This window comes from Dipodomys spectabilis, unplaced genomic scaffold (genome assembly GCF_019054845.1).
Source record: "Dipodomys spectabilis isolate Male_0828 unplaced genomic scaffold, ASM1905484v1 ptg000118l, whole genome shotgun sequence".
In the NCBI taxonomy this organism is placed as follows: Eukaryota; Metazoa; Chordata; class Mammalia; order Rodentia; family Heteromyidae; genus Dipodomys; species Dipodomys spectabilis.
In genome coordinates, this window is record NW_024870795.1 from 4854790 (window position 1) to 4880064 (window position 25275).

Here is a 25275-nt window from a genome sequence, read left to right on the forward strand (position 1 = left end):
ATGCTCTACTACTCCAGCCACATCTCCACTTCCAGCTTTTTTGCTGGTTAACTGGAGATCAAGAGTCTCTTAGGTTTTTCTGCCCAAGATGGCTTTGAACTGTGATTCTCAGATCTCAGCCTTCTAAGTAGCTAGAATTATATGCACAAGCCACCTGAGCCCCGGCTCTAGAGTCTGAATTCTAAAATTCTGAGATTGCTTCCAGGAGGCAAGAGAGAGTCTGGGTCAAGGTTACACACACTTAGCAAGTTGGAAGAGTCGCTGGAGAAAGGATCCCTTTTCATTTTACAGATAAGAATGAGACCCAGGGAGAAGAGGATCTGCCCAGGGTCACAGGTGTCTTCTTACATGTCAGCCACGGCGGCTGTGACCCGAGCTGCAGGGGACAGCCCAGGAGGTCCCGCGATGGACGGAGGTCGGAGGTCGCTGAGGTGCACAGTAATGAGGGCACACGTGCTGACGCTCCAGCCCCAGCCCTTGTTCTTCCTCTGGAAGCTTCCTGGGCCCAGGACATCTGCTTCCTCTTATTCTTTTCTTGTTTTATTTTTGTTGTTCAGTTTTGGAGACAGGGTCACACTGTGCAGCAGATCCTAATGTCTTGATCCTAATGTCTCGACCTCGCTAGTGCACGCACCACCATTCCCAGCTTCTTTCTTTGTATTCCTGAAGTCTGCCAAGCAGCTTCCAGAGGGGATGTGAAGAATCCTAGGCCCTGGCCTCCCGCGGAGGGGACGGCAGTTCTCGGCTGGGCCCGTGGGGATTGCGGAGAAGAGAGAAAGGGGGGCGTCGGGGACTAGAAGCCAGCACTTGAGCCTTACCTGGGAGCGCGGAGCGTGCGGACCGCCCGCGGAGCCGGGCGGGGGCGGGGCTAAATCCGACCCGGGGCGTGTCCCCCGAGACTGGGCGTGGCCAGGGCGTGGCCAGACCATCGCTCCGCCCCGAACGTAGCCGCGGAGCAGGCGCCCGGGAGGGCGGGAGGAGTGCGCCGCCCGCGCGCCTCCTGGCCGGGCGGAAAGTTTTCCTGACGGAGTTGTGGTGGCGGCGGCGGCGGCGGCCGGAGCGGGCCATGGACGCGCTCAAGTCGGCGGGGCGGGCGCTGATCCGGAGCCCCAGCCTGGCCAAGCCGAACTGGGGGGGCGGCGGCCGACACCGCAGTGAGTGTGTGCGCGTCCTCCGGGCCGGGCCGGGGCGGGCCGGGCCCGGGTGGCGCGGGGCCTCTTGCGGGCGCGGAGTTGGGCCAAGTTGGCGGAGAGGCGGGGCCTGACCCGGTCGCGGCCCGGCGCGGCCCGGCCGGGCCCTGGGACTTGGGGGTCGCCTGGGGTCAAGTTGTGCCCTCACTTCCCGGGTGCGCGCGGTTCAGCGGGGAGGGGGCGGGGGAGGGGAGGGGCCGAGCTCGGGGTCTCCAGGGGCGGCCGCGGGGCTGCAGGTGGGGTGCTCGGGTTTCGGGGACCCCCGACACCTCCCTACCTGCTGGCCCGGCAGCGTCCGCGTCCGGGGTGGGGTGGTGGCCGCCGCGGCGGACGCAGGGCTGGGGAAGGCGCCCATCGCTGCACCCCGGGGCCCCCACGGCGCAGCAGCCACGGGCTCCCCTCGTCTCCCCACTCCAGGCCGACCTGCGGCGGTGCCTCCGGGGTCTCGGTACCTACTTTGGGGAGCGAGGCCCGGCCTGGGTGTCTCCGGAGCGTCCCGACACCTGGCGATCGAGACCCCGGCATCCTCTACCCCGGCCGCGTCCAGGTGGCCGGCTGACCTCCAGGCTGCTTTTGAAACCTGTTTTCTCTCGCACCTTCCCCGGGGGGGGGGGGGGGAGGATTCGGAAGTCCCTGGGTGCCGGAGCAAACGGCACACTCGCCGCCACCTCTCCTGGGGGTGTCTGGGCCGCCGACGAGCCTTTCCCCGGGGGCCCCTCCTGTCTCCCTCCTTCTCAGGTTACTTCCAGGTTGCCTTCACCTGCCGCTGTCACCTGCCACCTTCCCCCGAGGCCTGAGAAACCAAGCCCAGGCCCCTGCTTTTGCAGGAGCCACTCGGGCCTTTCTGGCTGAAGTTGGAGCCCAACTTCAGGGCTCCCACTCCCACTTTCCTCCCACCTGCCACACACCTGGGGATCCGGAAGCCGCCCAGCCCTTCCCACCCCTATTCCCTCCTGGCCTTCTAGGGCTCTGCCAAGGGAGCCCGAGGTTCCCTGGTTGCGCGCGTTGCCAGCGTGTCTGGGCTTAAGGAGCCCGCCCTGCTCCTCCTCTGCAGTTCCAGCTGTGGGCCCCTCCTAGCGCAGACTGGCATGGTGGATGTGGCTAGGGCCTGCAGCTGGGGGTGGGGCCAGAGGCCCTCTGGATCAGGCTGGCCTGTACCAGCTTCCAAAATAGTTCTTTATAAACTCCTAGGGATGTGACCAGGATTCTGAGGGCTCACCCTCTCTTCCATGGAGGAGCTCTGTGGGGCTGAGGGACAGCAGGCAAGTGGGGAGGGGTGCCCCAGGGAAGTGGTTCTGAAAGGGTGGATGCCTAGATCTACCCCTGGATCTGGGGCGGGGAGAGGGAGCCACTCTGAATGGTGGACAGAGTTTCTCTTATCTGCTCCAGTTGAGGGTGAGTCACTTGTTCTCAATAACCCGCAGTTTCTTACCTGGACAGGAGTGTAAAGAAGATTATTGGTAATAATGCTCCCTCCGGATCAGTGTTTTCTTCCCTTCACCTTCCTCCTGCCTGTGTGCTTCTTACTGAGGTGGGCCAGGCTTGGGGGAGCTCAGAGCCTTTCTACACCTTGGAGGGAAGCAGGGGTGCTCCTCTTCTTTCACTCCTCCCCCCAATACTTGTGCCTTCTATACTCAGACTTCACCTATTACTGTTATTAAATCAGTTTCACTATCTGCAAATTGCAAATAAGAGTAGTATTTGCCTCAGACTGCCAAAGTAGGTGTGCCTGGCCTAGAGGAAAAGTATAAGTGGTACTTCCTGTTCTGGTTACTGCTTTAAGAAGTATTTCAGCTTCTGTTATAGATTATGATCAAGGGAGGTGACTAAGCCTGAGTTCTTATCAGTCAGATCTATTTTAGAGATAAGGGAAGTGGGAAGTAGAGTCTTCCCTGAGTCTCTATCCCCAGCTCTGGGTCTTTAGTGGACTGCGGCTTTGGGAAAGGGAAGGTCTCAGAGCTGACACCAGCCCTTGTTAAGCTGGCAGTATCTGGGGACCACTGTGACCACAGGTTAGAGATGGTGGATGGCCTTGGGGTGGGGTCTACTCACCTTGGGCCTAGCCTTCAAGATTGGAGTCTGTGGCTAAGTTTTGAAGACAGTGTGAAGCCGATGGACTTAAGGTTTGATTTGATCTCTGCTGTCTGCAGTGACCTCCCCTCCCCTCTTACATCTTCACCTGGGGTTAATCAGGTCTTTGATTCAAGTGTAGAGAAATTGATGCCCAGAGAAGGGTTGCAGTTTGCCTGAGGTTACACAGCAAAACCAGCACATCAGGCTGGCTCTGAGCCTCTTACCCCCTTGTCTCCCAGTCGTGCTGACCTCCCAAGGGGGCTATCTTCCCTTCTCACATACCAGTTTCCTGTATCTTGGGAAACATAAATATTTTATTTCAGTCTCTAGCTAGGGATTTTCCTTTCTCCCAGCTGCCTGGAAGGGTGCCTTACCCTGGCCCCTCAGTACCCTGTCCCTTGAGCTTTTTTTTTTTTTTGGTAGGTTGTGCCAACTTGCCAGAGAGCCCAGAGAGAAAGGATAAAGAAATAGGAGGTGCCAGCTTCAGTAGACCGAGTTCCTGGTGGGAGGTGATGGCACAAGAATCTAATCGTGTTTACTCACAATAGTGTAAATATTACAGACCCAGCCAACCACCCAGCCATTGTTTGTTGAGCACTGACTGTGTGTCTGCTACTGATACACAGGTGTGGGGACTCCTGAGAACCTAGTTGTCTTCTGACAGTGCTCTGGTAAAGAGGGGCAGAGCAGACAAGGCCACAGACAAGCAGAGGCTGACAGGATGCCAGAGATAAAAATGCAGTGACTGGTGTCCTTGTCTGGGTTCTTCCTGCAGGAGACTCAGAGTCCGAATAACTAGCCTTCTAGTTATTCGTTTGGGAAGAGAACATGAGGATAAGTGAGCGGGGAAGGGAATCCCAAAGTGGACATTATAAAGCAAAGGACCACTAGAGCTGCTGGGCTTTAAGCCCATGGCGCACTTGGAGAACCAATGTGGAATATGTCCCCTGCTTGGGCTGGCCCTTTGCGGGGCTGTGATGTGCAGTCATGGCTGGGACGACTGCTGGGGAAGGAGCCCACAGACTGGAGGCGCTGGCAGTCAGTTGGATATGAGGACTATATGCAGTGGGGCCCTGGAAGTACCACTTCTCTGAGAAGGTGACTGTAAAGACACAGGAGGGAGCAGCAAACCTGGGGACAGTTAGTCAGAAACGAGGACTCTGGGAGTGATGTTTGAAGGAGTCAGATGCTCCTTTTGGTGGGATAGGAGGCATGAGTCCTGTCTTGTACCAGAAGGGGATTGGCAGGCTCTAGGAGAAGTACAGGGTTCAAGAGCCAGTGCTGTTAGCTAGGAGCCTGCATCTCTCACACTCCTGAGCTCTCTGCAGTGGGAATGCCACATGTCCTTGGCTTCTGTTTTGGTCTGTCTTAGGGCCTGAACTCTGGGCCTGGGTGCTGTCCCTCAGCTCTTCAGCTCAAGGCTAGCACTCTACCACTGGAGCCACAGCATCACTTCCGGCTTTTTCTGCTTATGTGGTGCTGAGGAATGGAACCCAGGGCCTCAGGCATGCAAGGCAAGCACTCTACCACTGAGCCACCTGCCCAGCCCCTCCTTGGCTTCTTAAAGTGTTGTAATTGCCTGCCTTGTGTACTCTAAAAAGCTCATTGCACTTGACATTGATGGTGGTTCTTGGTAAGCACCAAGCAGGGTCAGGTGTAAACTTTATCTTCAGAACAACTCCATTTGGGGGGGGATGCTATTATTATCACCTTTTTTGTTTCCTTATGTTTTATTAGTGTCATTTAGTTGTATCATTTTGATATGTCCACATATGCATACCATGTACCTTGATCAGATTCATCTCATTTAGTCACTATCTCCTCACTCTTCTGCCCCCCGAGTTGTCACTATTTCAAACTGAGGAAACTGAGGCATGGATGGGGAGGTTCAGTGACTGAACCCCACCTCCTGCTTCAGGGCTTCTTAAAGTGTAAAGAGGTACTTAGGAAACTATAATCACTTTAAATTGTTTGCTTTGATAACAGTCCCTATGACTTTGACTTTTGAAATCTGCCTAGTACTTTCCACATCCTCTAACTTTTCCGGAAGATAGACCTGAAGGGCTGACTCACTTCTCAGAGTGTCTGCAGAGGCACAGCACTCTCTCCTCAGGGCAATGAGTCCACTCCTAACTTGTCTGTGTGGCTTTTAGGCCATCGCCCTCCAGGCTGGGGAGCAAGGCCAGGATGCTGGGCATCCGCGGCCCAGGGGTTTAGCTGCAGCTCCATGTTCCAGGCCCATCCATCTGAGTCTTCCAAGGCAATGGAGGGACCCAGGACACTGTTGGTCCTAACTTCTGAGTGGGGCCTTAATGAGGAAAGAGCACATGGTCACAGCTGAAGTTCGACTGGGCATATGGCCTGTCCCCAGCTAACTCTGGCAGCAGGTCATCTGTAAAATTGCAAAGTTAAAATAGTACAGTCATTACCCACCACAGGGCTGAAAATAACCAAGACCGGAACAGGGCTGTGGATACAAGCCTCTATTTGCCCAGAGGCCTCTGGGAGCTCCCCTCTAAGGCCTAGTTTCCTGTGGTGATGAGGAATGTGGCCTCCATTCTTGGCTTTGTGGGCTGAGTCCTGTGTGATGGTTCCTGGGGGTTGGTTTCTGAGGGAAGGTGTGGGCACCAGAGACCACATGCCTTAATGAAGGCGCATCATGCGCCCAGAGCACAGGAGAGAAGGAGCCCCCAGCATGGGAGGTGAGAGATAAGGGAGACAGACGCAGGAGGAGACTGAGTAGCACAGTGGGGCAAGGCGCCACCTCCATACCAGGTCCTGGGGAGGCAGGTATGAATGACAGGTCCTCTGACTGACGAGAGACAGCTGCTTGGTTTTGGGCAGTGGGTGAAAACAAGAACATTTTTATTGAAGAAAGGCATCGGCAGTGCATGGACCAGGGGATCGAAGTGTGAGAGCAGCTGCTCTGGGCCTGACCCTTAACCCTTGGCTGAGCATGTTTTTTACATTTATTACTTTGTGTGTGTGGGTATGTGTGTATGTGTTGCATGCATGCGTGTGTGTGTGTGCTGCATGCCAGCCACTTCTGGGGCTTGAACTTGGCCTGGGTGCTGTCCCTGCTCAAAGCTAGTGCTCTACCACTTGAGCCACAGCTCCACTTCTGGCTGTGTGTGTGTGTGTGTGTGTGTGTGTGTGTGTGTGTGTGTGTGTGTTTGTGCTCTTAGTTGGAAATAAGAGTCACAGACTTTGCTACCCAGGCTCACTTCAAACTGCAGTCTTCAGATCTCAGCCTCGTGGCTAGCTAGGATTATTGGCATGAGCCACCCAGCTTATTTTATTATCCTATCTAAGAGTCAGTCATCCCTGTAAGCCAAAGACTGTGGCTTCCCCCTTGTTATAGATGAGAAAACGGAGGTTCAAAGAAGGTCAATAGCTCACTCAGGATCTAGCCCCTGATGGAGGCTGTCAAGGAGAGACTAGATGTATGGAATTTTTGATCAAGCAAAGGGAAGAGCATCTGGGGTAGACAGAACTACTTAAGCAAAAGCTTAGAAGTTGAAAGTAGTTGTTGCATTGTGAGAGGGAAGTTTTGTGTGACTGGAGTTCCTGCCGTGCGTGCGTGCGTGCGTGCGTGCGTGCGTGCGTGCGTGCGTGCGTGCGTGTGTGTGTGTGTGTATGTGTATCTATCTGTATCTGTATGTGTGTGTGTATGTTGGGACTAGAGATGGGGGAACTTAAAATTAAAACAGACCCAACAGTCATTGTGGGGACTGAGGTCCCATCTAACTTACTGTATAACTACACAGGTCCCATCTCTCTCTGAGCCTCAGTTGTATTATCTGACGAGTGAAGGTTGAGTCTGTGAGGCTGATGAGTGGCAGCTAGTCTTGAAGCAGCTGGTAGAATGCAGGGGTAGAATGCAGGGAGAGAATGGAGGAATGCAGAAAAATGTTAAGCATTTGAAAGGTCGAGGAGGACAGAGAATGTTTTGACAGCAAAGAGATCACCAATGACCTTGGCAAGCTTTGGCCCCCCAGGAATGAAGGGAGCGGAAGTGGTTTTGGAAAGTGGCCAGGAAAGGGCTGAACCAGAGGAAATGGGGGAATGGGGAACACAAAAATAGGGGGAGGAAGGATGTTTGCCTTGGGGGCAGGAATGGATAAGAAGATGCATAAGGCCACCCCTGATTGTTTGGTGTTGCCTGCCTAGGGCCCTGTGTTGGAAAGGGAATGTAGAGCTGCAGCCGAGTAGTAATGTTTGCCCAGGACATAGGCGATGGGCTTGCCAGTATTTCCTTTACCACTATGTGCAGACAGGTCTGAAGTTGGCAGTGGTGGCCTGGATATCCTGGCCTGCAGAGAAGCTTCTGGTATTAGGAAAACCCAATTCCAGATGGGAGCAAATGCCTCCAAGAATCTCTCCCTGATCTTTGACTTGATCTTGTGCTTGATAAGGACATCTGGTCTAGCTTGGGTTTTCTGGTCCGAGTCCATTGAACCTCACTTTCTTCATCTGTAGCCTGGGGATGAGAGAATGTCTCCTTGCTGTATCTGTGAGTATTGGAGGAGATGGTAGAAGCCACTGCTTTATTACTGCTGTATCGTTGTTTCGTGGTAGCGTAGGTGGTGATGGTGCTCTTAGTCTTGGTATCTTTGAGAGCAAGGCTGATGTCCAAGTTTTTCTAGAGCCCCCATTACCTGTCCCAGGACTGGAAGTACCTCAGAAACTTCCTGCTGTTTTGTGGCAGAGCAGGTGACATAAGCTCATGATAGTGGGTCAGAGGATGGGGGTCATTTTAGGCTTTAGGGTCATCTCACTGGGAGCCCAGCCTCACACTGGAGTAGAGGGATGAAGGCTAGAGGACAATGTGTTGGGCCAGAGTTAGGGATGAGGTTATCCAGATCTTTTAATTTTTTTATTGTTACTATGAAGGTGATCAACAGAGTGATTAATTACATAAGTCAGCTAAAGGGTACATTTCTTTTCAGCCAATATCACCCCTTCCCTCGCTCTTTTCCAGTTCAGAGCACAGTGCAAACCTAGAGGGAGCTGGGGTGCAGTCTTCTCTTGGCTGTGGAGAGGGAGGGATACAGCCATTTGGGAACTCCAGAGCTAGGCTGAATTCTTATCAGGGAAGAGGGAGACATCTCTGCCAGGATCTCAGCTGCCTGGAGCCTGCCATGCCCAGTCCTGAGCTTACGTCTGTGGCCTTTCCCTCTGTGTGGTAGAGCACACAGGGCATGCCCCAGCCCCTGAACAGGATGTCCTAGGTCAGGTAGCCCTTGGAAGCCCCCTTCTTGCCTAGGTCCTGTACTGTTATGAACAAGATTGCATGTGAGGCTGAAGCATTGTCTCCCTCTTGTGGAGTGGGTAGGGTGTGTGGGAACAGTCCTGTCCTGTGGTGTGGAGTGGGTAGAGTGTATGGGAACAGTCCTGTCCTGTGGTGTGGAGTGGGTAGAGTGTGTGGGAACACTCCTCCTGTGGTGTGGAGTGGGTATAGTCTATAGAAACACCCCTGTCAGGGCTGGGAAGGTGGCTCAGCAGTAGAGTGCTTGCCTTGCATGCATGAGGCCCTGGGTTCGATTCCTCAGCACCACATAAGAAAAAAAGAAAAAAGCCGGAAGTGGCTCTGGGGCTCAAGTGGTAGAGCGCTAGCCTTGAGCTGAAGAGCTGAGGCACAGCACCCAGGCCCAGAGTTCAGGCCCCACGGCCGGACCCTCCCCCCCCCCCCAAAAAAAAGAAACACTCTTGTCCTGTGGTGTGGAGTGGGCAGAGTCCATGGGAACACCACCTGGGAGAGGCTGGGACAAGGATAGGCCAAGTATGCAGTGTGCATTCATCCTGGGGTCACACCTGGTTACCTGATCTGCTCAGCTTCACTGTTTCCTCTGAGTGAGTGGACCTCAACTGTCAAGGAAGGACCTCCCTTTGCACCCCTCTGCCTCCTCAGTGCCCTCTCCTGTGGTGGGGCCTGGTGGAAGCCCATTTCCTACCCTGCCTCCCTGTCTGAGTCCACCACTGAGCTAAGCTGATTTCTCCGGACATTAGTCATGGTCTCCTCAAGGACCTTCCCTGTTTACTCCGCTGTGCTCTGCTCCAGTTACTTCCTCCTAATCTGTAAAATGGACTCAAACCCACCTCATAGAATCCTACTACTAATTCAGTAGGAAAATACCTCTTGCCCTTGGCAGGTGCTAATGTTGAAGCTGAGTTTGGAAATATGGCGGAGACCTGGCCCTGGCATGGACTGGCTTTCCCAGCTTGGTCATGTGTCGGCCTCCTGCCTGGGCATGGCTGTCTGCAGAGGGGTGATGACAGATCTGGCTCATGGGTTCTCCTGAGGTCAAAGAGAAAAGTTTACACAAGCATCTCATCAGGTGCCCGGGACCTTCTGGAAACAGTTAGCTCTATTACCAGCGCGAAGAACCGTGGCACCTGGCACCCCTCATGGCGTGGTCCAGGGAGATGGGGCTGGTGAGAGCCAGTGGGCCTGTCAGCAGGGTCTGAGAGCTGCCTTCTCCCACCCAGAGCTGCCGGAGAACTGGACAGATACCCGGGAGACGCTGCTTGAGGGCATGCTCTTCAGCCTCAAGTACCTGGGCATGACACTTGTGGAGCGGCCCAAGGGTGAGGAGCTGTCAGCCGCAGCTGTCAAGAGGATCGTGGCCACGGTAAGTGCCTGGTTGGGAGGGGACACATGGAGCCCACCTGAGTCAGGGCCAGTTTCTTTCTGGGCTGTCCCTCAGACCTGCCTTGTAACCCTGATGGGTTATGTCTGGGCCTGTCCTTGCCCTTGAGTCCTTGTCAGGCTCAGGGACTTTGATGGGGGAGCCATTGGACTGGTAGGGTGAAGGTCAGTGGCCTCTTCAGCTGTCATGGCCATGGCTGCTTTCTGCCTCACCTCCCCCAGCTCAGACTTGCAACCTAAGTGTTGGTGACTTAGAGTGCTAGAAAGCATGGGGAGGTTGTCACCTCTCAGCCAGATTGCCCCCTGCTCAGCTGTGATGGAACAGGGGCCCTTTAAATCCACTTACCCTCATGACGCCCTCTACTGCAGGTCAGGCCGTGTGTGTGTGTGTGTGTGTGTGTGTGTGTGTGTGTGTGTGTGTGTGTGTGTGTGTGTGTGTGTGTGTACACGTGCACGTGCGCTTGCACACACTGGGTAGAACAAGGTCTGTACTGAGATCATCTCAGTGCAGAGTCTGGTATCCTACCTCCGAGCCATGTATCCTGGGGCAGGTCCCCTACCTTGTGTGCAAACTTCCTCCCAGGCTGAAGGAGAGGGGCTGAAGGAGGAGGGTGAGAGGCCCTCTGCCTATGACATCCAGAGCTTGGCAGTAACAGGTACCAGTGAGTAATAGTTGTTCCCATTTTTTGTTGGAGAAGGTGCTGGCCAAATTTCCTGCCAGTGGCACCAGCCAGTTGGCTGAACTGAGATCTCACATGGACCCTGAGTGTGGGGCTTTGGAACAGTAGGGTACAGCTCACAAAGGAGGGTCAGGCAGGCTCCTCTGACCCATCTTCCCTTCTAGGCCAAGGCCAGTGGGAAGAAGCTACAGAAGGTAACGCTGAAGGTGTCACCACGGGGGATTATCCTGACTGATAACCTCACCAACCAGCTTATTGAGAATGTGTCTATATACAGGTAGGCTCAGCATGGGGTGGCCCAAGTCTCCATCTTGTCACTGGGAGCAGTGATTGGTGTGTCCCATCTGAATCTAGGCTCTGCTGCTTTCTATCTGGGACCGTGGATCCTTGGTTTCCTCATCTGTAGCATGGGGTGATGCAGGTGCTGCCTTCCTGTGCTGTTACACTTAGTGAAGTGGGCCAGAAGCTGAGGCCTGGTCAGGCCTGGATCAGCCATGCTTCCCTTGTCTCTGTCTACTGCTGAGTCAAGCTGGGAGCAGAGAGCTACAGAGTCACTGCCTCTTTCTTCTGCTGTCAACACTGCTGGCTGTGCATCCTAAGGGAGGCTCTTGCAGGGTCTGGAACTTGACTATGAGTGGTCCCTCTGGCAGGGCCCCAGTGCTAGAAAGGAAGGGTCCATCCTTTCTTGCATGGCTTGGTATCGGATTCTACCTTGGGACAGCCTGGATCCATTTTACAGATGGAAAAATCAAGGCCCAGGGAGGGTGTGGTCTGAGACTGTGTCGTGAGGTAGGGTCCAGGCTGGAGTGCTGTCCAACAGATCCCCTCTGCCAGGCATCCTTCCACTTTCTTGTTCTGTCTCCAAGCAGGAGGCTCAGCTGGCTGGAGTGCATACATGTGTGCTGGAGGTGGCTTCAGAGTTTCAAGCTGCTCCCTTCCTCTCACATGCAGGATTCTACCCACTTCCCTTCACTAACATTTCCAAGTACCTGCTCTACTGAGGTCTATGCCCTCCTGGAGCTTCCAGTCTAGGAGGGAATGGAGAGATAGGGAAAGGAGATAGGGTGTTTCCCAAGAAAAGCAGAGTCCAGCAGGGGAAATCAGAGAAGGGCTCCTAGGGGAGGTGGCGTCTTGCTATGGCTGGATCCCTCTACCAGAGAACAGGAAGCTGGGGATGTGGCACTACCCACTTTTGTCTACGGGGCAGGGGAGGAAGGGTGTTTAGTGGCATTAATGAAGCAGTGCAGTTGAAGCCAAAGCCACCTGGGTGAGGGCTAAGTCTGCTGAACTGTTCCACCCCTGCAACAGCCAGCCCCTAGATGGGAGTCTCATGAGTGTAGAGGCATCCGACTGTGCGGGGACTTAGAGACCAAGGGCTCTGGGGAGCTGAGGTTGGAAGTGGAGATTAGGGCTAGGGATGTGGCCTGCAGAGGAGCTGCTGTCTCCCCCAGGCCCAGTGAATCTCCAGTTGGGTCACTGACTCACTCCAGTCCCAGCTTTCTATCCCTGGCCATGGTTCCAGTACTTACTTGTGGAGCTTGGGAAGGCTGAGCCTGGCTTTTACCTGATACCTGGGCAGGGAAGCCCAGGTGAAGGACAATACGCACAATGTATCCTGCTTCCTCTTCGAGCCTGAGCACAATGTGGTAATGAAATCAGGCCTGGCTCTGGCACCTACTCTTTTCACAGATCTTTAGCCTAATTCCTCATCTGAAAATCAAGCTAGTAATAGAGCTTATTTCAGAGGGTTGCCCTAGAATTAGTGAGGCAGTGTCTATAAAGCTTTTGATACATTGCCTAGTGCACAGGGTTCAGCTGTGTTTGGGGACGTGGCATGAGAGGGAAACAGGGGAAAGTGCCTTCCTTCACCACCAGTCCCTCCTCCCTGGCCTGGATCCTTGCTCTATAGATGGCCCAGGATGCTGGGCCTGGTGGCCAAGGCCAGATCTGCCCTCTTTTCCCCTACCCCTGCCCCCAGTGGAGAAGAGACAACAGGCTCTCTGGAACTGAGAGATGCTAGATGAGATCAAGTGCACATGCCAGGTGTGATGACACTTCCTGCTTGCCTTTCAGGATCTCCTACTGCACAGCAGACAAGATGCATGACAAGGTGTTTGCCTACATTGCCCAGAGCCAACACAGCGAGAATCTTGAATGCCATGCCTTTCTTTGCACCAAGCGGAAAATGGTCAGTGGGAAGAACACAGCCTACTCTTGGGGGCCTGGGTGGTCCAGATGGCAGGACCCAAAACTAATAGTCACTTTTCAAAAAGAATGAAGTCCCTGGGATTCTCCAGTGGGTGCTGAGAGCCAGGGGTATTGGAAGGTGAGCAGGTAGGTGGTACTCAGATAGGCTGTTGTGGGCAGCATCTGGCCTGTGTCCCCAGGAAGCACCTGGATCCTTCCCTCTCTGTAACAGATTTGTTAAGTTTGAAGTTAACTTTGGATCTCCATGATTAGTACAGCCTTGGGGGTATGGCCCTTTTCACAGATTAGTTCTCAGAGGTGGGAAGTCAGAAGTATCAAGGAAGGGGCAAAGATGAATTACTATGAGGCAGGGAAGGACAAGTGACTATTGTGGTACCTTTTTTTTTTGTCAGTTGTGGGGCTTGAACTCGGCCTGAGTGCTGTCCCTGAGCTCTCCAGCTTAAAACGAGTGCTCTACCACTTGAGCCACAGCACCACTTCCAGTTTTCTGGTGGTTTATTGATTAAAGTCTCACGGACTTTCCTGCCTGGGCTGACTTTGAACCATGATCCTCAGTTCTCAGCCTCCTGAGTAGGTAGGATTACAGACGTGAACCACTGGTGCCTGGCTATGGTACCTTTTTATGCCAACTCCAGTGCTCAACTTTAAGAACTTAGGGCCAAGAGGCCAAGAGTTTCCTTCCATTTCTAGGCCACCTCCCCCCGCCCCTCCATCTCATCTGGCTAGGAAAAGCCTACCAAAGACTTTGGTGGGCCCTGGCCTTTGTCACGACTGGTGAGTCAGCCTTTGGTGTTGATGCTTTGTTTCCCAGGCCCCTGAGATCTGAGCATCTTCTCTTTCAGGGAAGATATTGATTGATTTCTTGATCACAATGTGAACAACTCAGAGCCTAGTCCTTCTGCCCTGTGCTTCTTGAAGACAGGGAGTTAAAATGTTCTCTGTTCCCTTATCAAAGGACACATCAAGACTATCACAGTCTTTGTGGCCCCCAGGCTTTCAGCTCCTTAGCAGGGCAGCTTTAGATATTGTGAATGTTTCCTGGGACAGCCCTAAGAATTAACACAGATTTAGTGTCTTAAAACAGCATGGATTTTCTCTCTTACAAGTTCTGGAAGTCAGCGGTCCCAGAAAACCACCCTGCCAGGAGGGTAGTTTCTCTTGGCAGCTCTAGGGAGAACCCATTTCCTTGCCTTCCTCCCCTCTGAGACCAGCAGCAGTCCTTGGTTCATGGCCTCCTCCTTGTCTTCTGAGCCTGCAATGTTGTATCTTCCAATCTTGCTTCCACAGTCATCTGACTATTTCTCTCTGACTCTTGCTTCCTCTCAAGGCCTCTGCTATGACATTGGGCCACTGGGTAATCCAGGATAATCTCCCTTCTCAAGATCCTTAAGTTAATCTTGCCTGTAAAGCCCTTTTGCTATGTATGGTAACATTCACAGGTTCCAGGATGAGTCTGTGAGCACTCACAGCTGAGATTCAGCCTGTGCACACATGTCATGGAGTAGGAGTCAGCCCAGGGGTATGGTCACGGCTGAAGTGCTGCTGTGTGACTATGGTTAAAGTCCTTCCCTGGGCTGCTTGCCTACCACTTCTGGGATCCTTCTGAAAGGTCCATTTCTTTTGCCTACCTCTACGTGTATTGGGGAGGGGGGGGAGCGGGGGGGAGGGAGAGTAGGGTGGCTGTAATTGAACTTGGGGCCTGGGCTTAGATTTTTCCTTAGCTTAGATTTTTCACTCAAAGCTGGTGCTCTACCACTTGAGCCACAGCTTCATTTCTGGTTTGTGGTGGTTCATTGAAGATAAGAATTTTCTTGGATTTCATGGACTCCTGTCCCAGCTGGCTTTGAACCATGATCCTCAGATTTTAGCCTCCTGAGTAGCTAGGACTACAGGCATGAGCCACCTGCACCCAGCATTTTGCACATCTCCTGTTTGTCCTGTAGATTAAATGTCATTGTTACTCATCTGGGATCTCATGATTGCCCAGGGCCTTGAGCTGCAGTGGCTTCTCCTGTGACAGCCTGTTCCTACAGTGACTTAGTGGTGTCTCTTATGAGGCCATGGGGACTTAAAATACAAAGCTCATTATGTCCCCATTGTTCATCTCTTCTTCCCCACTGATGGGAGCAAGTACCGGGCAGGGCAGCTGGCTCACAGCCATCACTGCAGAGCTGGGGCCTGGGTAGGAGAGGCCTTCCCAAATGCTGTGGCTTTTCTCTGGGACGGGGGTTTTGGAATAGGAGAAAGGGAGCCAGCTTGATTCAGAGGGAGGCCTGCCCTGGCCAGAGGACTTTAGACAGGCTTGAGCCAGCTCAGTCTGTCCCCAGGCCAGAGGGCAATTGCTGAGGAAAATAAAGCCCAGCTACTGTTTGGCTGCTGGCCCCGGGTCAGCAGGGGGCAGGGTTCCTACCGAACACCCAGCTCTTCACTCTCTCAGCCTGTCTGTGGTCAGGGGCTGACTGCCTGGGCTGCATCCTTCTCTCCCCAGCCTCTGTGCTTCAGGATCACTGGAGAGCTCTTCTGAGAGATAACCAAGCCCAGAGTGGTGCAGGTACACTGCCTAGTGCCTCCCCTGGCTGGCAGTGTGTGGCTGACCTTGTGGCCTAGCCCTGTTTGGGAACCTGGGGGTTCTCAGGACTTCGCAGACTTTCTGGTGGGCAGAGATGAGATGAGGGCCTTGAGTAGTACGCTCATCCACTAGTGAGCCTCTAGAGATGTGTAGGCCCCCTGTCCTGGACCAGGCCCTGTGATGGGCAGTGGGGAACCTGAGCAGCCATACAAGTCGAGGGGAAGGGCCCAGCCTTGGTAACTGGACCCAGGAGCTTGAGCTGGGCAGAGATTATGAAATTTTCCACAGGTCAGGAAGACTTCCAGAGCAGAGTCCTTGAAGTTCATATCAGCATACATATCAGAGTACACATCAGCAGGAGTGTGCCAGGCCAAGGGGGTGGGCGGTGAGCGGTGAGTGCAGGCCAGTGTGGAGATCCCGTGTGCAAAGCACTTCACCCCCAATTCTTCAGCCTTCACAACTTGAGTCTCTACATTCCACACCTCCTTGCTGGAGTGAGCAGGAAGTGTGGAAAACTGGGCATGGTGATGCATGTCTGCAGTCCCAGCTACTAGGTAGCATTAGGAAGATCACCATCGGAAGCCAGCCCAGGCAAAGTTATCTAGAGACCCCATATGAAAATAAACTAAAACAAAAAGGGCTGGGAGTGTGACTTAAGTGGTAGAGTGCTTGCTTAAGAGGTATGAACCCTGTGATCAAAGCTCAGCCAACAAGCTCCTTCCCAGGTCACCCTCATTTAGCCCCAGATTGAGGCAGAACAACCCACTCAGGCCTCTCTTTCCTAGTCCTGGTGGACCTGGTTAGTAGAAGGCTCCCTGCAAAGAACTGTTCGCTTCTGCTCAAGCCTGAGGCCTCAGCCAGCACTAAAAGTGGGGAGCTCAGCATCACTACGCAGACTCTTGGGGCCTGGATACTCTAGTTCTGCTTGAGAAGAGGCAGAGCTATGCCCGCCATGAAGCTCTCTGTTTCTGGAGTAATCCTTGTGCAGGATTTGTACCTCAGCTCCAATAGGGAGCACGAACCTGGTTTGATGTGAGAGCGGGGCTCCCTCTGAGGGGTGAAGAACCCAGTGATTGTGCAGCTACATGAGAGGTGAGATCAGGAGGATTGACATTCCTAGCCTGCTGGGCAAAAAAGTTCATGAGATCCCAGCTCAACAGGAAAATGCTGGACACGGTGGGATGTCTGTTATCCCAGCTATAACTGCAAATGTAAAACAGGAAGATCAGGGTCCACATTGGCTGAGGCAAAAAACAAAACAAAACAAAACAAAACAAAAAACCCAACCCCCCCCCAAAACTAGCAAAAAGAAATGGAGGCATGGCCCAATGGGTAGAGCACTTGCCTAGCAAGCAGAAAGCTCCAAATTCAAACCCTGGTGCTGTCAAAAATAGTCTGGTTACTGGGAACAAGAGACACACACAACCTGGTCAGATGGTAACTGGTCAGAGTAATAATACAGACTCAGCCAGAGGAACCTCAGGAGGGCTGGGCACCAGGCTGGGGATTAGAGAAGCAAAGACTTGCCTGGGCTGTGAGCCCTCCTTCCAGCTAATGCCGAGGGACAGATTCCTGCAGTGGCTGCGAGCTGGGCCCACCTCCAAGTCCCTGCCCAGCCTAGTCCTGTAGCCACCTGCACACTACACAGCTCATCTCAGGTTGTATTTGGTTTAACTCACAGCCTAGGATGTCAGGACTGAGGGGCTGGAATGTATGCAAATGAGCCAGCAGATTTCTGCAAAAACACTATAAGCCTGTGTCCCCAGGTTTCCTGCAGGCAAGAATAATGTTGTTCCCATAACCCTGCCACATTGGATGACCAGTGCTTGCTGGGTATACAGTAATCTGGCTCAGGCTGGTAATTAGCCCATATTTTTAGTTCATGGGCAATTCTCAATGGTAACTGGGTCTATTAAACTTGATTCAGACGTGACAGCTTAAATTGTAAACAGCTGTGAAGAGTTTCATACTTAATTACCATATTTAAGTTTTGCCATAAAGCACCCGAACTTCCATCAAAGATGTAAATGACGGAGACATTCAAATGAGATTTTTATACTTCGTGAAGTTTAATTGGCACAGATCAGTCAGCTTGTTTGGGAATTTTAAATCTTTTTTTTTTAATGTTTTTAAAAGAGTTTTGAAAGCAGCAATGGCCACAGATTCATTTCTCAGTTGAATTGAGCTGTCTAGCATAGGGGAGGAGATGAGACTGAGGCTGGTTGGCCTGCCCTTGTGCACTTGAAAGAGTCTAGTGCTTTCTTCTCTTGCCCGGGGCTTGCAGGAAGAATCTCAGTGGTGTTTCCGGCTGCAGCTGGAGTTGCACCGGTTAACCCTGCATTGGAACCTCCGGGAGGGAGGTATGGAAATAGACATGGGCTGGGGAAAGGCCTGGCTGGCAGGAGGCCAGGTGCAGTTGAGCCAGCACTGAGGGGCCTCAGTCTGCCCTGGGAATGGGGTATGCAGACCCACAGATCCGGACACTTTGATCTGGGTGGTACCAGAACTCCACACCCATGGCAGGAGAGGAGTGGTATGTTCAAGTAGGGGTTGAAGGCATGGATGGACTCCTCAGGCATAAAGGGCCAGCATGTCCTTACTTCCTGCAGGTTGGTTACTGTGCAGAATGGATTTGGTTCCTGGCACTTAATGACTGATATCCTGTTCCTGGAAGATTTGCTAGCCACTCCCCTCCCTTGCTTGGTTCCAGTTATCAGCCCCTCCAACCTGAGCAGTCCTAAACAGAGCCTACCTGTGGCCCCTCTGGCTGTGGCTTCTTCAGGCCCTTCCGATCTCAGTTTTTCTGTTGTCCAATTCCAAGGGCTCACCTAGTGTCTGGAGTCCTCAGATAATCTGGGAGGCCTTCTTGAAGGAAGTAAGCCCCACACATAATTGGTTTACTCTCAAAGGGAAGCAACGAAGTGGAGGTGAACAGCTGTAGGGGGCTGGGATGAGAGTGGGACTTTGGGTTAATGGTGGTAAAGATGGGCCTCACCACCCTGCCCCAATATGGCTTACATAAGCATGTCTGCTCCAGGTGCTGTGGGAGGCGCCCCGCCCCGCCTCCATGCACCTGGCATTCCCCAGCCTGGGCTGGAGCCCTGGAGCTGCCAGGAGGGAGTCCCCAGCCCTCTGTTCAGACAAGTTTTTCCCCCAGCTGACACCAGCCCCTGCCTGCCCCAACTTCCTGTTTTTCAGGCTCAAGCTGTCACCCTCACTGTAGCCCAGGCCTTCAAAGTTGCCTTTGAGTTCTGGCAAGTGTCCAAGGAAGGTGAGTCTTTTTCATTCCATCAAGGGGGTTAAGGGGAGACAGATAAATGCTTGGCATCACCTGGGCTGGCTCCCAACCTTGGCCCCTTACCTGGCTTGTGACTGCGAGCAGGTCCCTTACCTGTCCTTCAGTTTTCCCATCTGTTAGAACAGCAGCCATCTCCCTCCCGTAGGACAAGGGAAGGCTGTGTGACATCCACAGGGTGTTGAACACTGCCCCCCTGGGATTGGCTGCAGTTGGGCCCCTGCAAAGTGATTGCTTGAAGACAGAATGGCAGGGCTGAGGCTCCTGCATTTTGTGTCTTGATTCCCACAGAGAAAGAGAAGAGAGAAAAAGCCAGCCAGGAAGGAGCAGACATCCTGGGACCCCACCATGACAGCAGCCCCTCATTGAAAAGCTGTGAGTCTTGGCCCTGGGAGGGGCCCTTCCTTGGGCTTCCTTCCTCTTGGGCTGGGGTAAACCCATGGGTGTTTTATTGTTTTCTTCTTAAATCAGTAACACAGACATTATAGGTAAGAAAATAGGAAATATAGACAAGGAACAAAATACTCACTTGCATGCATGTTTATTCAAACTGTACATCCATGTAAATGTATGAATCATCTCTGTGCACTTCCTGTCCTGTGTGCACTCTCTTTAAAACTCAGCAACTTAGTGGGGTGCCAGTGGCTCACGCCTGTAATCCTAGCTACTCAGGAGGCTGAGATCTGAGGATCGAGGCTCAAAGCCAGCCAGGGCAGGAAAGTCCATGAGACTTTTATGTCCAGTAAACCACCAGAAAACTGGAAGTGGCTCTGTGGCTCAAGTGGTAGAGCACTAGCCTTCAGCTGAAGAGCTGAGGGACAGAGCCCGTGCCCCATGATCACCACCACCACCACCAAACAAAAAACTCCAAAAAAACTCAGCAACTGTTATGAACATAAGAGTTGTGTTATCAGATCTCAGCAAAGACAGATCATTTCTTTATGGACAGCTGTCCAAAGGCTCGGAGGTGAGGCGGGACTTGGGTGGTCTCTGTCCTAGGCCTGGACAAGGCCAGGTCTGAAGAGGGAGTTGGGACCTGAATAGCTTAGGGTTTCCCTGATGGGGCCAGAAGAGAAAGAGCTCACGTCCCACTGGTACTCTGCCTGACCTCATAGCGGTTGCCACCGGGAACCTGCTAGACTTCGAAGAATCGGCCAAGGCCCCTTTGTCCACAGTTAGCGCCAACACCACCAACATGGATGAGGTACCACGGCCCCAAGCCTTGAGCAGTAACAACGTTGTCTGGGTGAGTAAGTAGCCCAATGGGAGCATGGGGACCCCACAGAATCCAATGAGCCTTGGGTAGATCTCTGGATGAGCCTCAGGCAGCTCCTGATTTGTGGGCCTCTGGGAGGACTAGACCTAGCCCAGTAGCTCCCAAGCCCAGGGTGGGGGATGAACAATGTGGCCTTTGAACTCGAGGCTGTGTCCCTAACAGGCCTGGCTTCCAGCACAGCTGTCTTCTTACAATGCCTGGCCTCTTAGCCTGAGCCTCCACAGCACTGCCCAGCACAGAACCAGCCAAAGGCTCCCTTGTTCTTGGTGTGGCAGAGTTGTGCCTGACACCCACCCTGCTGAGCCATCTAAATGCAGATCCACAACCTCAGACACTTGTCTGCTTGGTCCCTGCCTCCCTGTGACCCAGGGCAAGTCACTGACCTCTCTGTGTCTCAGCTTTTGTGTCCTTTAGTAAAAGGGTGACTAACCTCCACCTACAGAATCTCCCAGAGGAACCTGAGGGTTTTTGGGTTTTTTTTAATTGTAATTTTTTTAGAGGTAATTTCAGATTATGTTATAAAAATAGTACAAAGAATTCCAGTGCACCCTTCATCCAAGTTCTCTGTTATTCATACCTTCCAAACCAGGGTTAACGTGGAAATTAACATGGAAATGACAGGGAATCTGTATTATTTCCCCACCCTTCTCTCCCCACCCACTCATGCTTCCTGTGTCCTTCCAGTCCAGCATCCATTACATTTTATTTGTTGTAGCTCTCTAATTTTTAAAAATCTAGGACATGGAAGGCTTTTGGACTGTTGGGGCAACCAGGGTGCCCCTCAAACCTCTACTATCTAGGGACCACCCTGTAGTTGCTCACCTACCTGTGGGGGCCAAGGAAGGACCTTGCCCATTGCTTTGGGCCTGAGGCTGTGAGGTCTTAACTAGGGTTATCGCCTGTGAGCAAAGCATCTGGCTTTTCTATTTGTTCATTTATTTGACATAGGGCCTTGTTGTGTAGCCTAGCTTGGCCTTGTGTCAGCCTCCCAAGGGCTAGGATTCCATCTTTGAGATTTTGACTAGTTTTGGAAGTCAATAAGGGCAGACATCTTCCTCTGGCTTTTCCCTTTGGGGGTCTGAAAGCCATGGAAATCAGATCCCTTATTTTGTGGAAGGAAAAACTGGGTCTCAAAGAAGCTCTGTGATTTGCCCCAGGTCTGGGAGTCGAACCCACTCAGGTTTCTAGAGGCCTGTGATGTGCCCATGCTCTTTCCAGCTTTTTTTTTTTTTTTTTGTGCCAGTCCTGGAGCTTGAACTCAGGGCCTGTGCACTATCCCTGAGCTTCCTTTGCTCAAGATAAGCACTCTGCCATTTGAACCACAGCACCACTCCCAGCTTTTTCTGTATATGTAGAGTTGAAGAATGGAACCCAGGGCTTCATGCATGCTAAGCAAGCACTCTATCACTAAGCCACATTTCCAGCCCTTATACCCAGCCTTGGGCTCATGGGCTGTGTGGCTGGTGGTGGCAGCTAGGCAGGAGGCCTGCTTGTGTCTGCTCCTCTGGGCACTTGTGTAAGTGTCCTACTTCCCCATAGTTGATTGAGAGCTGGGATAGGCCCCCATGGAGAGTATGGGTCCCCACGCAGCACTCCTCCTGACTCCTGCTTTGTTTTCCCAAGGAGCTGGACGATGGCCTGGATGAAGCATTCTCCAGGTAACTTGTGCTGGGACCACAGGCCTCAAGTTGGCCCTCTTCCTCCCTTCCCTTGCAGTGCTTTTGCTATGCTGAGAACATGAGGCACTAGGCCACCTCCAACACCAGCCCCCCTTCACTTGCGTGGAGATGTAGGGCTAATTACTGGGGAGGGAACCCCTCCAGGGGGCTTAGAAAGCTCTTGCTGTTATATCAGAAGCTACTCTTGGGTACACAGCCACTTCAGGGTGGAACTGAACATTGCAGCTCAAGCTCATTGTCTCCCTGTACGTGGGCTGCTTCTAGGCCTGGCCTTTCTTTGGGCCTTGTCCCTTCCATTGGGCTTGGTTCAGCTCAAGTATCATGTGCCCTTTATTAACAATTTCCGAAATCAGCAGAGCCTTAACAGAAAATAAGGCGGTGTTATAATCCCACACTGGGACTGGGACTTGATTTGTGCTAATCCCTCACGTGCATATTACTTGGCCTGGATCAACTCATTGCCCTGGCCTTTCAGGATCCTGCTTGTACCTGGCACAGGATGCCAGAGCCTGTCTCCGGCTCGTACCCCTGTGAGCCCTCCCCCTGAGGAGGTGCTCGTAATTTATTGTGCACGTAGATTGTGTCCACAATCTAGATATTTTTTTTTTTTTAAACACACTTGGCAGTCAAGACTGCTTGTGGCTAGGCCAGTCCCTGACCACCTGTTGCTGACTTCCCTCCTGGGCAGTTCCAGACCAGGTCTGTCCCCGGGTGGGTGTGCTTACTGCCTGCTCCATGGATTTGACTCTCCATTGGTTAGAGGCTCCACCCCCTGTCATCTTAGACTTTCTTCTTGGCCCTGGGTTTGGCCATTCCTCCCCTACCCCCAACTCTGCTCTTGCCCTCTTCCTTCTGGCCATGGTGCTGGCCAGGCTGTTCTGGCTCCTTGCCAGCCCCTCACTCAGGGGCTCAGCTCACACAGCTCTGCCTTCCAGGCTGGCGCAGTCTCGGACAAATCCTCAGGTCCTGGACACGGGGCTGTCAGCACAGGACATCCATTATGCCCAGTGCCTCTCACCCATCGACTGGGACAAGCCTGACAGCAGTGGCACTGAGCAGGACGAGCTCTTCAGCTTCTGAGGGCCTGGGGCCAGCAGGACAGTGCCAGCTTTGACATGTGATGGACCAAAGTCACCCACAACATGGGAGCCGGCTCCAGGACACAGCAGCCTCTTCCTGCCCATGAAAGCTGCAGCGAGTCACAGGAGAAGAGAGAGCTGAACCTGCTTTTTCTCCAAGAACTGAAAGATGCTTTGAATATTTATTCAGTGACTTCTGGCTTACACTTGGCAGCCAGCTTTGCATTGGGCATGGGGAGTGTAGAGTGCTGTGACCAGCATCACGCTCTGCTTCTCTAGCCCAGAGCCTGCCCCCTCTGTGCGTGGGTATCAGGACAGTGACCAAAGCATTTCTTGTCCCTCTTGTAAGGACATGGACTTCCCTGGGACACCCCCACTCTGTACTAAAGGGCAGTCAGAATTCAGCGTGCTCTGGGCACAGGAAGAGCCTCCCCGCTGCCTCCCCCCTCCCCCCTCACTCTACAGAAGCCTGGGTCTTTACCTTTTCCTTCCTCAGACTGCAGGCTCAGGCTTGAGCCCTGGACCCAGGACTCTGAAGAGGCAGCCCCTGACCAAAGAGGACATAGCTTGGCACTTTAAAGCCTACCCAGCAGGTGTACCCCCTGAGGCTCTTCTATGGTGCTGTGTGGGCTAGAACTTTCTGCCCTTCTCCCACAGAAGTCTGTGACTGGTCCCCCAAGCTCTGGACCCTGTGTTCCTGCCCCAGTCTAGGACTGGGAGCATCCCGGCTGGTGATGGCTCCACCCTTGGATCTCTTCCCGCCCTTCCCACCCATGGGTGAGGTCACGCCTGCTCTTGTTTTGTCTGTACATCCATGAGAGTCCAATCCCTGCCTCCCCCTACAGCCCGGGTTTGTGACCATATATTTCACAGCCATTTTTCTACAGAAACAGGCCCCGGGCACAGAGGGGTGGAGTTGAGAGCAGAACTTACATCTGATGCCAAAGCTGCTTTCTCCCAGCTCACACCTCCTTTTCTTCTAGCTTTGTTCTCCCACGAACCAAAAAACTCCAGCTATTTTCTGACCAAAATGTGTTTCATAACAAGCCATCTGGTGCCTTTCCTCACAGCACTGGTGCAGGCCTCTGTGCCCAGCTATCTATCTTGCTGCCAGTTTCCCAGAAGATGCCAGTGTTGGAAGTCTGCTCCTTCCTGCTTAGGGTGAGACAAAACTTAGACTCTAAGCATCACACTGCTCTTTCCCTACACTGCCCCGATCCCAGTGGCAAGCTCCTTTAGAATCTCTCTTTCCTTCCTCCCTACTGCCCTGGTGGTCTCCGACATCTGAAACACAGCCAAGCTGTGAGGCTGTGCTTCCCAGGAGCCCCAGCAGCCTGGCTTCTTAGAGCCAGCCTGAGCAGCCCTGGGAAAAACCCCAGCATGTCTTAGAATCCGTACACTTGCCTGCAGGAGGGGATGTGGAGCGAGAGAGGGGACATAGAGTGTCTTTATCAGCATAAGGATGACTTCCTTTCCCTGCCCAGCTTCCCCCCGTGCCCCCTACCCTCCACCCCAGAATTTTGTCAGAGGCCATCCTGGAGTCCTTGGCCTGGGCTCTGCTGGGTTGTGCAGTCCTGCTGTGGCCTGTGGTCTCTTGTTGACTTGTCAGTGTGCTTCCGGTGTCTACGGCCAAGTCTTGGGCTCTTCTCCATGATGCTGTAAAGGAAGCTCTAATGGTGAAAACAAACAATAAATGTCTCTTTGTGAAGCACAAGCTGCACTTCAAAGGAGAGGCATGGTGGTGGGTCCAGCATTCAGAGCCCCCTGCCATTTGGTGACGGGAACAGTGGCTATGGGCCTGGGCAGGCCACGTGCCCAGAAGTAGCACTGTACTAGGGGTTGGTGGCCTTTGAATCTGATGAAGTCACCTCAGAATAATCATTGAAGCCCAGTGACCTCACATGTCAGCTCTGATGAGGTCCCTGGGTCAAGGACCCTGGCCAGGTTTGCATGTGCCCACGTGAGCCTTCTCTGGTGAGAGGGCTTGTTTCCACACACCAGTGATCCATGGCATTCATTCAGTGCCAGGAGGCTTGCTCTGTGCTGTACATGAAGCAGGCCTGAGCTCTGCTGGCAACCAGGCCAGGCAGGATCCCTGTGAACAGAGTGTAGCTTCATAATGAGGAGACAGTGAAAGTGTTTTAGTAACATGGAAGACCCAAGGTCCGGTTCTGACCCTGCCATTTAGGGACTGTGACCCTGGATCGGTTACCCTTTTCCTTCAGCCTTGCTTTTTGTATCTGTGAACAGGGCGTAACAGCACCCCTCTGCCTCCCAGGTTCTGTGAGAGTCAGATGACTATTGCTACCTTGTTAGTAGTACCACATCTTCCAGTGGCTCAAAGGTTACTAGAACAAAAGGAATTCGGACCAGATATGTTTAAGAAAGAAAGCAAAATGGCTGCCAGCACTTCCTGTGTACCTGTGGTGGGACTGAGTTGATTTTGCCCACAGTGGCTGTGGGTGCCAGGCAGTCCTGTCCCAGTCTCCTCCCTGTGATGTGACCCTGCCCTGCCTTGGCTCCCCTGGCTCTCCATGGCTGGGCTGTGCGGGGGTCTTAGCTGTACCTCAAACATGC

At 53.1% G+C, this 25275-nt stretch overlaps 1 protein-coding gene across 2 annotated transcripts; it reads left to right on the plus strand.

Annotated features, from left to right (window-relative positions):
- Positions 1 to 965: 965 nt before the first annotated feature.
- Positions 966 to 24412, plus strand: Ldlrap1 (low density lipoprotein receptor adaptor protein 1). Of its 2 annotated transcripts, none has more exons than XM_042688693.1 (9): positions 966 to 1154; positions 9753 to 9895; positions 10757 to 10869; positions 12666 to 12780; positions 18568 to 18640; positions 18956 to 19039; positions 19780 to 19910; positions 21564 to 21598; positions 22555 to 24412. In XM_042688693.1, the coding sequence occupies exons 1-9, from the start codon at positions 1067 to 1069 to the stop codon at positions 22697 to 22699; spliced, it is 927 nt and encodes a 308-aa protein (XP_042544627.1). In that variant the 5' UTR covers positions 966 to 1066; the 3' UTR covers positions 22700 to 24412. The 2 variants fall into 2 exon arrangements, with proteins under 2 accessions (XP_042544627.1, XP_042544628.1); XM_042688694.1 differs by having other exon boundaries at positions 21570 to 21598.
- Positions 24413 to 25275: the final 863 nt, after the last annotated feature.

Excerpts from the sequence above, each read along its gene's own strand:
- Ldlrap1 (XM_042688693.1), top strand. The coding sequence starts at position 1,067 with ATGGACGCGCTCAAGTCGGCGGGGCGGGCGCTGATCCGGAGCCCCAGC. Across the intron at positions 1,155-9,752 it reads GGGCGGCGGCCGACACCGCA|AGCTGCCGGAGAACTGGACA; the intron begins GTGAGTGTGTGC and ends TCTCCCACCCAG. Across the intron at positions 19,911-21,563 it reads GCAGTAACAACGTTGTCTGG|GAGCTGGACGATGGCCTGGA; the intron begins GTGAGTAAGTAG and ends TGTTTTCCCAAG.